The sequence below is a fragment of the Mobula hypostoma genome, chromosome 6 (assembly GCF_963921235.1).
Source record: "Mobula hypostoma chromosome 6, sMobHyp1.1, whole genome shotgun sequence".
NCBI lineage: Eukaryota > Metazoa > Chordata > Chondrichthyes > Myliobatiformes > Myliobatidae > Mobula > Mobula hypostoma.
In genome coordinates this window covers 171,983,755-172,001,775 of record NC_086102.1, presented here as the reverse complement: position 1 = coordinate 172,001,775, position 18,021 = coordinate 171,983,755, and the positions used below count along the sequence as shown (strand labels likewise).

Here is an 18,021-nt window from a genome sequence, read left to right as displayed (position 1 = left end):
ATATTTTACTTTCAAGAAATAAACATTTTAAAAAATGCAAATGTATTTCTTAAATATTAAATTGTGAACATCAAGCCAAGTGTCATTTGGTGCCAAAATTATGTACTGCTATTTATTTTCAACAGCTGCAGCCTAATTTGAGACGGTATAAAACTATTTATGAATAGGCCTGACAGCCCACACGTTTTTATGTTATTTATGCAGGTCACCTAATTCAATGGCATAAAATCAGCAAAATGTTATTTTGCCCTCAATAACCCAGTTGATTCTTGATACCTTGCACTGGTTTCGAAGCTCCTTTTATTCAACTGCCTTTTCATAATAAAGTGAGGACAGCTCATCAGAACAGACCAAAAGCCTAACTGTGAAGCAGAAATTTTGCCAGACGAGCCTTGTGCAATGTCAGCAATTCCACTTACTTTGCATTTTTAACATTACCCCAAATGCCTAGTGTTTTACAAGAGTGTAGCAGACAAAACATTGTTGCCAAGCAACTCAAGGAGATTTTTATTTTGGATTATTTGTTCAAAGGATTTGGACATTGATGAGAAACCCAACATTTATTGTCAATCATTAATTTTCTCTGAAGCTATTTCAGAGTCAACCAGAAGTCACATATTGGCCAGAGCAGGAATCTTCTTACCCAAACAACATTAGTGAAACAAATGGGGTTTAGTTAGATGATAAAGAATGCATTCACAGTAACCAATATTGAGACAATCTCATTCTTTATATAAAAAAGCACTTTAGAGTAATTACATAAACATTTTATAGAAATGCTTTTTACCAAATTGATGCTTGCTGATATATCAATTTAACAAAGAGAGTTTCAGCATTAGTGACGGGAGACTGCACGGGAACTAGAGAAACACCGTCTGTAACTTCTTCTGGAGGTTAGGTGACACTAAGGAATATAGTAAGATGGGGCCATAGACTTGGTTGGATCTGTGGCATGGCTGGCAGATTGGCAACTAAAATTACCGTGAAAAAAGCCATCCTAACTTTAATAATGATTGAGAGCCAGGATTATCTAAGAACCTAGTAGTAACAAGTTGTAATGATCATTATATGATAAATTTGACATCAAGTTCTGAAAAGTGGAGAAAGTCTAAAGTTAAGATTTTAAATTAACAATTTTTGAAGAAATGAAATTAGCAGAAGTTGTATTTCTCTGGGAAAGCTGTAGAGGTGAAGAACTGAGATAAGTAGTAACAAGTTCCAGCTAAAAGAAATAGATTATACAAATGCAAGGAAATGTGGAAGTCTAATATTCTGAGTGATTTGAAAAGAAAGGATAAAAATAAAGAAGGATAGCAAGAAAGTAATTAGGGACTATAAAAAGAATGACATCAGGGAAAACAAATCTCCAGAAGATGATAGTCTCCACCCGAGCCAGAGGTGTATAAAAGCAGATGGATGAGCCCACTGAAGATGCACAGTTCATAATTTTCCAACTATCTTGATTCTGCAATTACCGCTTTGCTTTCAATATTACAAAATTCAACACATTTAAGGAGGGAATAGAAGAGAAACCATGTAAATACTGGTGAAAAGGATTAAAATACTGATTTGGTCATTGAGTTTTCTTTACACTTTTATGGATTTCTCAACAGGGAAGACAAATTCGATTTGGAGAGAAGTATCTTCTGAATCCTAACCACTTTTTGGGAGTTTTATAAGAGTCTTACTGGTATATTAGATTCAGAGATCACAAATATGATTATGAATAATGTATCAAGCAAGGGTACATGTTCCCTTTGCTCGTGAAATACTTTCTCCATCTACAACTTAGAGATTATCAACTACCATGCAAAACATTCACTTTAATGTCAAAATGTCTTGGTAAAATAGGCCAGTGGAACACTGCATGCAGCATATAACTGAGGAAAAGGTAACAGGGGCAAGACCAATGATGTTCATTGAGTTGATCTTGAAATTAGATTGTATTCCATTGTGCTTAATAAGAATTGTAAATAGAAACTAATTGTGCTGTATTCTGATGAGACGGGTTCAGTGCTAGCTCGCTCGTATTAGATTAATAATTCACTCTTATTAGGTATGGAAATACCAATGCCCTGAACAGAAATTCCTCCAGTAAGTAGCGAATACAGCCCAGTCCATTGTGGCCACCCTCCCCACTGAGCACATCTACATGAAATTGCAGGAAAGCAGCATCAATCATCAGGGACCCTCAGCACCCAGGTCATGCTCTCTTCTCAATGTTGCCATTGGGAAGATGATGCAGGAGCCTGAGGACTCACACCACCAAATTCAGGAACAGTTATTAGCTCTCAACCATCAGGCTCTTCGACCAAGCGGGTTCGCCACTCAACTTCACTTGACCCACCAATGAAATGTTCCCAGAACCGATGAACTCACTTTCAAGAACTCTTCATCTCATGTTCTCAATATTATTCATTGTTTATTTATTTATTATAATTTATGTTTGTATTTGCACAAGTTGGTGTTATTTTTCATTAATTCTATTATAGCTATTATTCTATTATGGATTTATTTATTAAGTATGCCCACAAGAAAATGTGGATGGAGACATCTATGTACTTTGATGATAAATTTACTTTGAACATTGAAGTGAATATGAATTGTTTCTACGACATGCAATCAGACTAGCACATTGAAGATTATACATTCTTCATAAAGATTTAATTATTATTTGAAAGGCTAGCTAACTGGATATCAGAATTTCATTTTCTAGAAGTTACTTTTGAGAAAATATTTAAGCTAAAAAATCCTGTAACTACAAAAAGGAAAAATAAATGATGTACGAAACATGCTATTTTTTAGTACAATATGTATTGTATATCATGCTGCTTGTAAAGCCACATGCATTCTGGAATTTTTGCAATTCAAGCTTTTGGCACATTGGGCTTCATAAATCAAAATACTGAGTACAGGAGACGGGATGTTTTGTTGAAATTATACAGGACATTGGTGAGGCCTAATTTGGAGTATTGTGTGCAGTTTTGGTTACCTATCTTCAGGAAAGATGTAAATAAGGTTGAAAGACTCTGTAGAAAATTTACAAGGATGTTGCTAGGAGTGGAGGACCCAAGTTATAAGGAAAGTTTGAATAGGTTAGGACTTTATTCCTTGGAACCTAGAAGATTAAAGGGTGATTTGATAAATGGAAAAAAAAATTATGAGGGGTATAGAATAAACAGGGTAAATGCAAGCAGGCTTTTTCCACAGAGGTTAGGTGGGACTACAAATAGAGGTCATGAGTTAAGGGTGAAAGGTGAAAAGTTTAAGGAGAACATGAGGAGAAACTTCTTCACCCAGAGGGACAAGAGAATGTGTAATGAGTTACCCGTTCAAGTGGTGCATGCAAACCTGATTTCAATGTTTAAGAAAGGTTTTGATAGATACATGGATGGTAGGGATGTGGAAGGCTATGGTCTGAGTGCAAATTGATGGGAATAGGCAGTTCTAATGGGTCAGCAGGGGCTAGATGGGCCAAAAGGCCTGTTTCTGTGCTGTACTTTTCAATGGCTCTAAATATTAAACAGGAAATTAAAAAATTTAGATTTTGCACGGTAATGAAGTGCTGGATTATCAAAATTTGTTATTACCAAATACTTAACACTCGTTAAAGATGCCACTAAATAACAGAATCTCTGAGATGCTTTTGCTTTGGTCACAAAGTTGTCCAACAGAAAATAGCATGATGCATATGAATCTGTAATCAAATCAATCTGACAATTGTTACCAAGTTCATTCCACTTATTGCAGAGAGAATTTAGACTTGGTAACATCCCAGAGTAGGCTCTAAAATTAAGGGTGTCAGTGTCCAACACTATGCATCTTACCAGCATGAAGCTTTGATAAGCATCCTATTTTCAAATCCTCATATCTTAGCTCTTAATATTAGCAGCATTATCTGCAGCCCAAAGCAAACATTTTCAGTCTGTTAGGAGAGATATAACACCCAAGTTGCCTTGATAAATCAAGCTGGCTGATAATGTTACAAAAAAATCAGCATTATGGATTATTTTTCAATTATTCTACTGAATTCAGCTCATCTCTTGCTCTCTGTGTTGTTGCCAGACATTATGGAAAATCTCTGACTTCTGCTTACAGTGTGCCGAAGTCCAGGAATTACTCACGGATTGATGCAAGACCTAAGCTGAGATCCTGAAAATTTCAACAAGAAGTTGAGGGAAAAAATGCAAGGTGGAAAATGTACAAATTACTTTTTTCAAACTTTCTTTGGTTTGTCTCTAAATTTTAATTTCATTGTTTTCATTAACGGCCTGGTTCAGATTTAATCTCTGAACACTAGAGACATTCAAACCACTTCCGGCTTTCCCAACTGGTGGAGCTCCATCTCTGGCATCGCTTGCTGTCAGGGGCCTAGCTGGATATCACACAATTAAAAGAGCTGAACGCCAGCAAGGTCAGCCCCATGTCCACTCTTGGGAGTGTGAGTGTGCAGACACTATCTAGGAGAGGGCAGGGGGAATTTAGTCCAATATCCAAAGCCCAGCTACCTAGAGAGTCAGACAGCAACTGTGGAAAGAGAAACTGAGGTAACGCTGCAGGTCTGGTAAAGGATCTTTGATCTGAAACGTTAACTCTATTTTCCTTTCATAAGCACAAGAAACTCTACAGAAAATGCTGGAAATTTGAAGCAATACACACAAAATGCTGGAGAAACTCAGCAGGTCAGGCAGCATCTATGAAAAAGAATAAACAGTCGACATATCTATTTCAATGATAGTAGAAACCATGAAACTAACGTAAATTTAAATAACAGTTAATACTATACTATTTAACTGCATAAGTTTTGAGTGGCTTATGCTAGGCTACTGCAAACAATCCAATAGACTCGTGATCAAAATAAATAAATTTAAATTTCACAGCTGCAGAGGTGGGATTTGAACTTCGTCTAGGATTCCAATTGCTGGTCCGAAAACTCACAAATATATGACTATTTTTGAAATGCATTTCCCTTTTCTGTAGGTCCCCTTTGGATCTTCACATTTAGTTCCCAGTCTGCTTGTAACCCTACCACCTGATTATGTTTAGGATCAATACTGATGAAAGGTCATTACCCTGAATAGTTAACACAATTTTACTTTCTTTACTGCATTTTCTATTTTTATTTCAGCTTGTTAATTTGTCCTCCAGCTGAAGAGTAAATCAAACAATAAACCTCTAACAATATTGTGCCGTTGATTTTGAAAGTATACACAAACCCCTCCTCTTGCCCGGTTTCCTGCCCTGCTTACACCTCCCCACAAATACAATAGATATCTTACCTGGTTTCCCCCCATGCCGTGGCAATTGAAGATGCCAACCTTTTCATTCTCCTTCCGTCCCATGTTATCGAGGCACTGGTTTGTAACGACATTCCTAATCTGGGAATAACCAGATAATATGGGTTATAACAAGAACATGTATTTGCCAACACTGGAACTTCACGCTATCTAAAAGTGAAATTCATATTTTATATACCCAGCTATACAACTGCAATATACAGGAATAAACATATGAATTTCTTCTCACTGAGTCATTGATGCATGAATTAAATTCTAATCTAAAGCAATTGATACATTTATTACAGTACAAATATAATGATAAAGGTTACAATTTAGTAAATCAAGGATAATTGTTGTAAAATGATACATCATGTGGGGTGCTTTGGCTTCTGAATTCACTTTTAAACCTTGGAATTTACATGGATTGTGTTTTACTTCATTCTTTAACCACAAGAATAAGTTCATAGAATTACTATAATACCAGCAGTGACTATTTGGCCAACTTAATTAATGCTGGCTCCCAGTACAACAATTCTTCACCCCGATTCCCTATAGAACTAGAAAACACACTCAAGGGCCATTTTATTAGGTACAGAAGTGGAACTCAGTGTCGTCCTCTGCTGCTGTAGACTGTCCACTTCAAGGTTCGTTGTCACGTGTATTCAGCGATAATCTCCTGCACACCATCATTGTAACTCGTGGTTATTTGAGCTACTGTCACCTTCCTGTTAGCTTGAACCAGTCTGAACATTCTCCTCTGACCTCTCTCATTAACAGGGCATTTTTCCCCACAGAACTACCATTCACTAAATGATTTTTTTTTAGTTTTTCACTCGATATTCTGTCAACTCTAGAGACTGTCGTGCGCGAAAATCCCAGGAGATCAGCAGTTTCCGAGATCAAGTGACCGCAACTCAGTGCATAAAAGCATGCAGACAGCGTCAAGTCGTTCAGTTGTTGTTCTGACTAAATATCAGACTGAGGAATAAATGATCTAAATGGCTTTGATCATAAAATGATTGTTGGTGCCAGACTGGGTGGTTTGAGTTATCTCAGAATGGTGATGACAGGTAAGGACAAGAAGTACTCTGGTACCCCAAATAGTCCTTGCAGTTGAGACAGTACTCCACCAACAGGTCTGTCAGTATCACCTACTGCATCCGGTGATCCCAGTGCAACCTCCTCTACATCAGTGAGACCCAGCATAGATTGTTGAGTACCTTTATTCCGTCTGCAAAAACCAGGATTTCCTGGTGGCCGACCGTTTTAATTCCACTATGCTTTCCCAACATGTCAGTCCATAGCTTTCTTTACCGCTAAGGTGAGGCCACTCTCAGGTTGGAGGAACAACACCTCATATTCCATCTAGGTGGCCTCCAACCTTACGACATGAACACTGATTTCTCTAACTTGCTGCAATATCCACAATTCCACCACCACCCCGCCACCACTCCTCTATTCGCATTCCTTATTCTGCCTCCCTTCTTACCATTCTTTTCTCTTGCTCAGCACCTCCCTCTGGTGCCCCTCCTCCTTCCCTTTCTCCCATGATCCACTCTCCTCTCCTATCAGATTTCTTCTTCTTCAGCTCTTTACTTTTTCCACCTATCATCTCCCAGTTTCTCACTTCATTCCCAACCCTCCCCGAACTACCTACCTTCTCCCTCACCTGGTTTCACCTATCAACTTCTGTACTCCTTCCCTTCCCTCCACCTCCTTATTCTGGCGTCTTCCCCTTTCCTTTCCAGTCCTAATGAAGGGTCTCGGCCCGAAACATTAGCTCTTTATTCCTCTTCATGGATGCTGCCTGTTTGTTACATTCCTCCAGCATTTTGTGTGTTACACTGGATTGCCAGCATTTTTAAAAAATTTTAAATTTTTAAAAATGTATTATTTTTCTTTACTTAATTATTAATTGAAAAAGGCTGTTACAGATGATTAAAGGGATCGGAAGTTTCTTCAGATTCCTACCTCACCAAGTAGGTAGTAATGCCTTGGGATCTGGGAATCAGGATAAATATTTTCCAAGTACCACGAGAAAGATTTACACTTCAGTCTTTCTCTTAGTTGTCTTCTGGCTGACACATCTCCGTAATCCACTTTAACAACACCTGGAATTGTAAAGATACAGATTGCATCAAGCTACAGGAATTGGCCTAAAATCGTTACTCCCATCATGGGCATATCCGTGTCCCACAACCATATCATGTAATCTGGAAGAAATACACAAGATCAGTCAAGTTGTGGAATAATAAACAAGGTGGAAATTTGGGTTAAAATATGTGAGTTCACAAAGCAAACAAGTATCAGAAAATGGAAAACAGGAGACTCAACACTTGACCTTTTACCTCTTCCTTTCCCACCACCCAGGGCCACAGACAGCCTTTCCAAATGAAGCTGCAATTCACTTGCATTCCTACTGATCTAATGAACTTGATTTTTTTCAAAGTACACTGAGGAAGCCCAACACAGAATGGTGACTGCCTTTTGGAGCACCATGCATTCAGTCTGCAGGTGCAACCCTGAGCTCCCTGTTGTTGGCCACAGATCGAGGAACAGCATCTCATCTTCCAGCTGTGCATTTGCAGCCTTCAGGATCCAATATCAAATTCTACAAATTCATACAGCATATTTTCAGAATCAGGTTTACTATCACCGGCATATGTTGTGACATTTGTTAACTTTGAGGCAGCAGCACATGATAAATATTGAAAAAAAAACTGAATTACAGTAGTGTACAAATATATATTAAATAGTTAAATAAGTAGTGCAAAAACAGAAATAAAAAGTTGCGAGGTAGGGTCCATGGGCTCAATGTCCATTTAGAGGGGAAGAATCTGCTTTGTCCAAGGCAGTGGAGTTAATTCCACAGCTGGAAACAAACTGCTACAGGTGATGGGTGTTAAGGGGCAGGCTCTCTTCAGTTTTTAACATAGTTTCTGTGGCTTTTGTGAACAAACTTGAAAGGAAGATGAAGGAGAGCTTCTCTATTTTCAAGAGGCAAGGAACCGTCAAGGCATATTGCCAAGTTATAATGGGAACGGGCAGCATTTGTCACAGCATGAGGAGTCAGGCCCAAGCCCATGGATGCAGGTAAATTAAATTTTGTCTTCACTTCAGCGGTCAATTCAATAACGCCTTTCCAAATGCCACTGCTCAGAAAATGCACTGCAAGCTTCAAGTATTGCACAATTCCATTCCCACCCACTCAAATGCCAATTATCTATATATCAATGAAGATTCTAAATGAACGGCCTCATGCACACAGCCCACAGTATGCACACATTGCCAAAGACTCAATTATGACAGGCATGTCATTCTGACACATTGTACAATACTAACTAACTCACTTCACTCTCACCAAGAGGGCAAGGTGACACAGAACCAATGCCAGAAACAACTCACAGTAGTGTACTCCAGTCACTAAGCTCCTCATGGAACATGCATCAGCAATAACAGGGGCAGGGGCTGACAGTGAAACAAATACGTGAAAATATTATGACAAGCTTCTGCCCAATCCCACTCCTCTAACACATTTTTTTTCGTCAACACACAACTGCTTTTGATTTTCAAGCTGCAGGTGCAGGAATATTCCTCTTAACTACCCTAGAGTCCACAAGGATCTAAATAGCACTGCTCCCAAAAGACAAGGATGAGCTACTTGGCTAGGAGAAGCAGAATAGGAGAGCACTCTGTCCTTGAGTGGTTTGCATGGACCAGCTCAGAGCTGCCCTTTTCTATGCATTGCTCAGAAGTAGGATATGCACATTTAAGGGTAATCAGCATAAGTGGGGGGAAAAAAAACATCCAGGGTGTTAAGCTCCTCAGCTGGTAAAGTTATAGATAGTTTCAATGGTTGAGAGTTCAGATAAAGACATTGGTAATGCAGCGGGCTATAGATGACAGATGGAAATGTAGAGCAGGGTGTAATGTTTAGCCTGTCTGTAAGCTTGTGATATCGGTCAAAGAGTAGTAGAATAATTCATCTTCAATCCTGCACGAGGTCTTGCGCAGTCTGGAACCGTGGATAGCTGTCAGCCTGACAAGAACACTGGGAGGCCTATCATGCAAGGTCAGTGTTGCAGCTTCCACTGCAGCACAAGCCAACGCCAACCAATAACTGGGTGCTGGAACAGACGCTCAGACCTCTGTTCTGGGCACCAGCACTGGAAGAGGTTCTGAGTATGCCTCAGCAGACGTCCAATGAACCGGTGAGGCAGTGCTCCAAGGAGCAGTCGTGGTCCACTGCAACCACAACCAACTCTCCTCTTTCATATATGAACTCCAGCCATGCTGCTCTGGATAGAAACAGCAGGAAAGGCAAAATCTACAAGCGACAGCTTCTAAAGAAGAGCACAAGGGTGAGTGGTCATGTTTTGAAGGATGATATTGACCAATGGTTCTCAACCACCAGCCCAGTCAGCATAGTGATCCCACCCATGTGACATACTATGCGTTAAATAAAAGTTTTGCATGGGTTCACATTGACGAATTACAGTTTTCAAAATACTGAATTTCATTTCCATGACATGTGGTGGAGGGGGAGAAATCCCATTAGATTAGTCACAGAGGAGCATAATAATTTCCTTTAGAATCAATAAATTATCGATCTATCTAGTTCTCCAAAGTATCCACATTCCACACCCATCCCCCACCTCCCTTCCAAACAAAGCAAGGATATTTGGAGTCCTACTGGGAAATATTAACCTCCAGAGTTCCAACTTCTACTTAATGAATTCATTTTACTTTTTTCCAGTGAGATTTAATTGGATACATCAACACTATATGCTGTTCTAAATGAGTATCTACTGCTTGAATTAGAGTGCTAAATCAAGAGAGTTAATGATAATTACAAGGTTCAAATTCAGCAGTGCACTTTCAGTGGGTTATTTTGTTTATGCTAATCAATTTGTGCTAACAGATAATTTAAATTTAGGGCTATATCAACAGTGCAAAGCATGCTGAATTGAGGACCAGGAATGAAGGTAAAACTACTGATGTCAGCTAAAAGGCATCAAAACAGGAAATGAGTATTGTGATGTTACAGCCATCAAGTTTACCACAGTCAATTATCATCAGGAGAGTAGAACGTGCATCAGTAAGGAGCATCAAAACACTATGACATTCCCTTGACCACCATTGCAATCGGCTGAATACAGAAATTTCAGTCCTGATTTGTTTTAGTATTTTAGAAAGTTAAATCCTAGAGGCCCTCCAGCCCGATCTACAATTCAAGGCATTATACACAGAATCATCCAGCATAGAAGCAGACTGTTGTGAGATGCCCATCTGTAATCCAACCCGGTTTTCAGCACTCCATTCACTGCCGTTTATGCAATGACTTTCTGTTAGCCTACAGGGTATTCAACCTGAATACTTACACCTGGCTTTCTTTCCATGGGTGCTGCCTGAATTGCTGAGCGTTTCCAGTGTTTTTTGTTTTTATTTCAGATTGCAGGTTTTTGAAAATTTTCATTCCCACCTTTTCCCCATATCTCTCAAAGCCCTTACCCAAGAGAATTGTAATAATCTCAATATTATAACATAACATCCTCAGGCTTTTGAGGAAGCAAAAGTTCATATTTCCATTTGGTACTTTAAAATGGTAATTTTTACTCTGATAGATTTGCTTTAATTTTGTGGTTATTGTTCTTTCTCAGGATTTCACCATCAGAAGAAATAATGTCACTGTAGATCTTTCTGATTAATATGCCTCGTTTTTAGATCACTGTTTAGAATCAATCTGACCTAATAATTTAACTCTTTAATCCTCAATATCAGTCTGGTGAACCTGAGGTATAACCACTCCACAACTACCTCAATATTGCCAAGTCTGAACAGAGCAGCATAATTCCTACCTAGTTGAGCTAACAATCAATGCTACATTAGATTTTACAACCAGCTACTTTTCAGTAATCCTTCCCTTACACCCAGAACGATAAAGACACTTAAAGGGTCAAGTACCCTACTGCCAATATTGAAGTAAGAGAATTCTAACAAATAATGCATGACAGCACCAAACATCTTTATGCAACTGGGAAGCATCTCTCATTTTATGCAATCATATCCAACTGCGTAGCATCACCCATTTATTTGAGGCCACCGTCAGTGCTTGAAACGTATGAGGGGTGATTGATAAGTTCGTGGCCTAAGGTAGAAGGCATCAATTTTAGAAAACCTAGCACATTTATTTTTCCTACATTTACACACTTAGTCCAGCAGTCGTGGAGCATACAGATCACTTCTTTGTAGAAATCGGTGTCTTGGACCTCCAGAAGTGGTCCACAGCAGGGGTGATTGATAAGTTTGTGGCCTAAAGTAGAAGGAGATGAGTTACTAATTTCAAACTTTCAGCATTTTCACTCAAAGAGTTGAACTGCACATTCATGTAACGAGAGCTGTGTAACTCATCTCCTTCTACCATAGGCCACAAACTTATCAGTCACCCCTGCTGTGGACCACTTCCTGGAGGTCCAAGATGCCAACTTCTATAAAGGGATCCGTATGTTCCACGACCGCTGGACTAAGTGTGTACATGTAGGAGGGGACTATGTTGAAAAATAAATGTGCTAGGTTTTTTAAAATTGACTCTTTCTACCTTAGGCCACAAACTTATCAATCACCCCTCGTAATTAATGTTGCACCAAATGAACTGATGAATGGTGAGTTGCTGGTTGTGCGCTGTGCTGCACAGTGATTTGCAAGGAGGAAATTGGTGTGCTTCTGATTCAGTGTTGGTGTAGTGTGTTATGCTGATATTGCTCACAGTGAATTCTTCAGATTTTAGACAAGTGTTTCCACCAAGTCACAGTACAGATGTAATATGTCTTACTCCAGTAATTTTCAGGAATGACTGAAACTGTTCTGCAACAAACTGTGGTCCATTGTCATTGACTAAGTCCTCTGGAACACCAGTCCTTGAGAAGAGGCTTCTCAACACATCAACATCGTGGAAGCTGTAGTAGAGTTTCTTGGAAACACTTCTGGCCACTCTGTAGCTACATCCACTACTACCAAGAAATTTGCATCCATGAATGGTCTGGAAAAATTCTCATAAATCCTCTGCCAGGGCAATGCAGGCCATCCTCAGACATTGAGAGGCAATGTCCTTGGCAAGCTGCTTGATCTGCTGATCTGTCTCAGGGAATCAGACAAGCTTTCATTCATGAGCCAACACTTGCATTTTGATGACAATTAGATGACCTCCAACACTTCAGCTCTCAGCTGGAATGGTACAACAACTCTCATTCCCCATGTTAGGCAATCTCTGTCAAGGGCAGGTTCATTACGGTGCTGGTAAAAGGGGCAGGGGACTGGGATTTCTGCTGCACATTCCAACATTCATGCTGCTGCTGTAAGTGGAACACCCTTCTGTGGATTGAACATGGACACTAGTAGTTGGTGATCAGTAATGAGGGTAGACTCACTCCCATTCAAGTACTAGTTGAGATGCTTTACACCCCAAATGAGACTCAAGGCCTCGCTTTCAATCTATGCATAATTCTTCTCTGCAGCGGTAAGGGAACATGATGCAAAGGCTGTGGGGCGTTCACTTCCATCACTCAAAGCATGTGACATGACTGCATCTATACCATAAGGCAAAGCATCACCGGCAAGCTTCACAGGACGATGCTAATCTCAATGTGTGAGTACAGTGTCTGACATCGCCATTTCCTTTACCTTTTAGAAAGTTACCTCACACTGCTTTGTCCATTGCCATTTCTTCCCAATCTGTAGTAATGAATTCAAGGGGTGAAGCACATTAGCCAGGTTTCCCAGGAACCTGTTATATTAAATGACAAATCTTAAAAAAGGATGCAACTGTGACACTTCCTTAGACCTTGTTGCATCCAACATTGCATGAATTTTCTCAGCGCATTTGTGTAAACCTTGTTCATCAATGGTGTGACTGCAGTAAGTGATGCTTGGCTTAAAGAATTCACATTTCCTGTGGTTGTGCTCTGAGCCCATTATCTTCTAATTTTTTTAACACCGTCTTGAGATTTTGGAGATGTTCTTTGTCATCCTTACCGGTAAAATTATGTCATCTGGGTAACACTGAGTGCCTACGCAGCTTCGCAGCACCTGGTCCATAGCTTTCTGCAAGAGTACGGATGCTGATGCTACTCCAAAAATTTGATTTCAGCAATAAAGCCCTTTGTGAGTGTTTATTGTGAGAAACACTTTGGAATCTTCTTCCATCTCCATTTGTAGTTAGGACTCAGCTAAGTCCACTTTGTTGAGGTGTTTCCCTCCGGAAAGATTTGCAAAGATATCCTCTATCATGCGTAGAGGGTATTGATCTATTTTCAGTACTGGATTGATAGTGACTTTAGAATTATCACAGTTCCTGACAAGCTCACCCTTCCTGACTACTGGGAGCTCTGGCATTACCCATCGGTTCCACTCAAACTCAGAAAGAATTCCTTCAGCCTCCATGCGATCTAGCTCACTAGCTTCTTTATCAAGGATGTATAAGGAACCGGACAGATTTTGTAAAATCTGGATGTGGCATTTTCATTTAACACTATTTTACCCTTGATACATTTGAGTTCTCCAATGCCATCTTTGAACACTGCTGTGGCACCATCCATTACCTTTCTTAATTCACTTTCAGTTGACTTTATTGTAGAGGATGTGACATGCTCATAGGTCCCTAATCAAGTTGTAATTGTAATTATCTCCACCAATCACATTCCCAAAATGCTGGCCCTCCTGTTTTTGTCACATATAAACTCAATGCGGCTTACTGGTTGCTGCATTTCACTGTTATAAATGTTACTCAAGATTCAAAGATTCAAAAAACTTTATTGTCATTCTAACCGTACATCAGCTCTGCAGGGCAGAATGAGACAGCGTTTACCAGGAGCAGTGCAATCATAACATAACAAACGCAACACTAAATAATAAACATAACAATAAATAGTAAAACACAACAACCACATGTCAGTTAAAATCAAGTTATAAGTGTCCAGTGCAAGTTAAAAGTGTCCAAAGCAGAGTCAGGTAGAGCAGCTACTTAGCAGTCTGACTGCCTGTGGGAGGAAGCGGTTTAGTAGCCTTGTGGTTTTAGTTTTGATGCTGCTGTAACGTTTGCCTGATGGCAGAAGAACAAACAGCTCATGGAGAGGGTGTGAGGGGTCTCTAATGATGTACTGTGTCTTCTGGAGGCATCTACTCTGAAAGAGGTCTTGCTCAGAAGGTAGGGAGACCCCAATAACCTTCTCTGCTCCCCAACCACCCTCTGCAAGGCGTTTTTGTCGACAGCACTGCAGCCGGAGTACCAGGTTATGATGCAAAAGGTCAGCACACTCTCAAACACGCCTCTGTAGAATGTAGTTAAGATGTTAGTGGGGAGTGATGCTTGTTTAAGCTTCCTCAGAAAGTGCAATCTCTGCTGGGCCCGTTTCACAATCCCAGTGGTGTTCCTGGACCAGGTGAGATTGTCCGAGATCTGCACCCCAAGGAACTTGATGTTCTCCACTCTCTCCACTGTGGAGCCGCTGATGCTGAGGGGTGTATGCTCAGGCTGAGACCGTCTGAAATCAGCGATTATCTCCTTGGTTTTGGTGACATTAAGCATCAAGTTGTTATCACTGCACCAGCTCTCTAGGTGTTTGACCTCCTCCCTGTACATTGTTTCATCATTTTTGCTGATGAGCCCCACCACTGTGGTATCATCAGCAAATTTAATGATCAGGTTCTCCTTGAATCTGGCTGCACAGTCATGTGTTAGCAGTGTAAACAGCAATGGGCTAAGCATACAGCCTTGTGGGGATCCAGTGCTCAACGTGATGGAGTCAGAGATGTTCCTGCCAACACGGACTGACTGTGGTCTCTCTGTCAAGAAATCCAGAATCCAGCGACACATGGCACTGCTAAGGCCAAGCAGCGACAGTTTCTCCACTAGGCTCTGCGGGATGATGGTATTGAAAGCTGAACTGAAATCAACGTACAGCATTCTGGCATAAGTGTCTTTGTTGTCCAAGTGAGAGAGAACTGTGTGCAGTGTGGTGGATATTGCGTCCTCTGTAGAGTGATTTGGACGATAAGCAAACTATAGAGGATCTAGCGATGAGGGGAGGCCGGCTGTGATATGAGGCTTGACAAGCCGTTCAAAACATTTCATCACTATGGGGGTCAGGGCGACGGGACGGTAATCATTCAGACAGGCTACAACTGATTTCTTTGCTACAGGGATGATTGTGGAGGTCCTGACGAAGGGTCTCGGCCTGAAACGTCGACTGCACCTCTTCCTATAGATGCTGCCTGGCCTGCTGCGTTCACCAGCAACTTTTATGTGTGTTGCTTGAATTTCCAGCATCTGCAGAATTCCTGTCGTTTAGGATGTGTAGTCAGTAGCTCACTGATGGCTTCATGTAGGCCTCCCAGTGCTTCGTTACCATTAGCCTTAGCATTGGCACTGGGAGCTACGTAGACAGCTGCCACAAGCATGATGGTGAATTCCCTCAGCAGATAGAACGGCCGGCATTTCACAATGAGAAATTCAGCCAGCGGTGAGCAGTGTTTAGCAGCTACTGTAGCGTTCACACACCAGTCTTCGTTTATATAAATGCACAGACCTCCTCCTCAGCCCTTACCGGAGCTAGCTGCCTCTCTGTCCGCACGAAACAATGCCATTCCCTCTAGCTGTACTGCCACGTCCGGTATGTTGTCATGGAGCCAGGATTCCGTTAAGACATACACACAGCAGTCTTTAAATTCCTTGCGTGTTTCTCTCAGCAGACGCAGCTCATCCAGCTTGTTGTAGATGGAGCAGACATTTGAGAGCAGGAGGGACGGTACCGCTGGCCTGGTGGTTACCGGCCTTCTTACCCCTCCTCTGTCTTCTCTCACAGCGCTTTCACTTCCTCCTCCCTCAGGAAGCAGCCGGCTTGGTGGCGGATAGTAGTCCGTAGCGACGTAAACTGTCCATGTCACACCAGAACTCGTCAGTTTTCCCAACATAGTATGCCCTGATGTTAACGAGCATATTCCAACTGTATGTTATGCGTCTAGGACAAACAGAACAAACACTAGATACGCTTATCACTCCCCGAGGGGCCGCTGCGTCCATGCGCCACCATCTTTATTCCCACAGGAATTTTTTTTTGCCAGTACAACTTTTTAATTGGATATCTTCAGATTTCAGTTCAGTATCTTTGAAATGGCATTGAAACTCATTTAGTAGGATGACTGAAACCACGAAGCAGGTGTCCAATTGCATTTTAATTAATTTGCTGTTCACTTCTGCTGTAAGCAATATTGCTTGCTCCTGTTAGTTTTCACATTGTAAATCTCAAGGCAGCTCAGTCCCTGCCACGCTCATCATTGTCAGATTTTTCTTCATCATCTGGTCTTCCTCTGATGCCATTTTCAAGGAACTATGTACTTAAACTCTCCATGTCTCTGTTACCTACAACACTTCCCAGGGCTCAACTATTAACTGTGAAAGTCTGAGCCTCAATTATTGTCCAACAATGCAACACCCTATACTTATGCAAATTAAACTCCATTTGCCATTCCTCGGCTCATATACCCAGCTGATCAAGAATTCTCTGTAAACGCAAAAAATCACCTTCACTGTCAACAACAACATCTACTTAGTTTTATCAGCAAACTTACTTACCATGCCTTACACATTTTCATCCAAACCGTTGATATAGATGATAAACAGCAATTGTCCCTGCACCAGGTCCTGGGAAATGCTATTAGTCATGGTCCTCCAATCTGAAAAAACACCTTCCACTATCGCCTTCTGCTTTATACCAGCAAGCCAATTCTCCCTGGATCTCACGTGACCTAACTTTCCATAACAGTCTACTGTAGCTCCTGCCAGCAATGTTAGAGGCAATCATACAGGAGAGGTAGTCTTTAAGGGGAAGCAAACAAGAACCAGCAATAATGGGCTCTATGGAATGTAGCATTTGCAAAGACTCGTTTGCTGGTTGTCTTGGCAAAGGCATATCACAAATGTACTTTTTTTCGGATTGTCGAAATGAGCAAAACAGGCACCAATTTCCATCTATCTGTAACTTGCCTTCGTGATCTATCACAGATCTCATTGTCCAGTAAACTAAATATCCATCTCATTTTAGAATCCTGCTCTCCTTAACTTAGAAAAAAGCAATTTTCAGTTTTATGAAGTGTGAAACATAAAATGGATGTTCAATTTATAACACCCCTTTGAAATAATAAACGATCCAGTGTTCTGAAGAACAACATACTCCAAATTTTTATGTTTCGCATATTTTAAAGCACTTCTCCTTTTTCTTCAAGCTCTAATCAACTTAACTAATGAGCTGCATCAATGCAAATCTTCTGCAATTATTTCATTCTCCTTAATCGATATCACAAGTGTTTCTAGTACAAGCTAGATAATATGATTTCTTAACATACAAGGGGGATTTCAAAAAAATACTATTAGCTTAAAAATACTGGAAATTACTAGGACTTATTGCAGAAATTTTTTGGCTAGCCCTTACTGTGATCAAGTCACTACCGATGACAGTATGATTATACACCATATTTTCTCAAAATCTGCTCGCAATTTCATTTTTGCTGAATAGTGTTTTCAGAAATTACCAAAAAAGGGTACAAGTATACGGGAAGTAGCATGACTTCATGGCTGCTGGCCAAAGGTCAAGCTGAATAGGCCACTGGGTACAGATATATGGCATTTATGCCAGTCTTATTCAAGTATAGAATATTCAGTAATGTCACTTTTGGTTCCAAATAAGAA

The 18,021-nt window shown here is 40.5% G+C and overlaps 1 protein-coding gene across 1 annotated transcript in view; it reads right to left on the bottom strand.

Moving 5' to 3' along the window:
• The window catches only part of galnt13 (UDP-N-acetyl-alpha-D-galactosamine:polypeptide N-acetylgalactosaminyltransferase 13), a 399,948-nt gene that overhangs the window by 49,987 nt on the left and 331,940 nt on the right, over positions 1 to 18,021 (bottom strand). Inside the window, exons 9-10 of the mRNA XM_063052267.1 lie at positions 7,251 to 7,390; positions 5,280 to 5,378 (exon numbers count right to left, since the gene is read on the bottom strand). Of these exons, the coding sequence (XP_062908337.1) occupies positions 5,280 to 5,378; positions 7,251 to 7,390 (239 nt within the window). The remainder of the gene's footprint in view (positions 1 to 5,279; positions 5,379 to 7,250; positions 7,391 to 18,021) is intronic.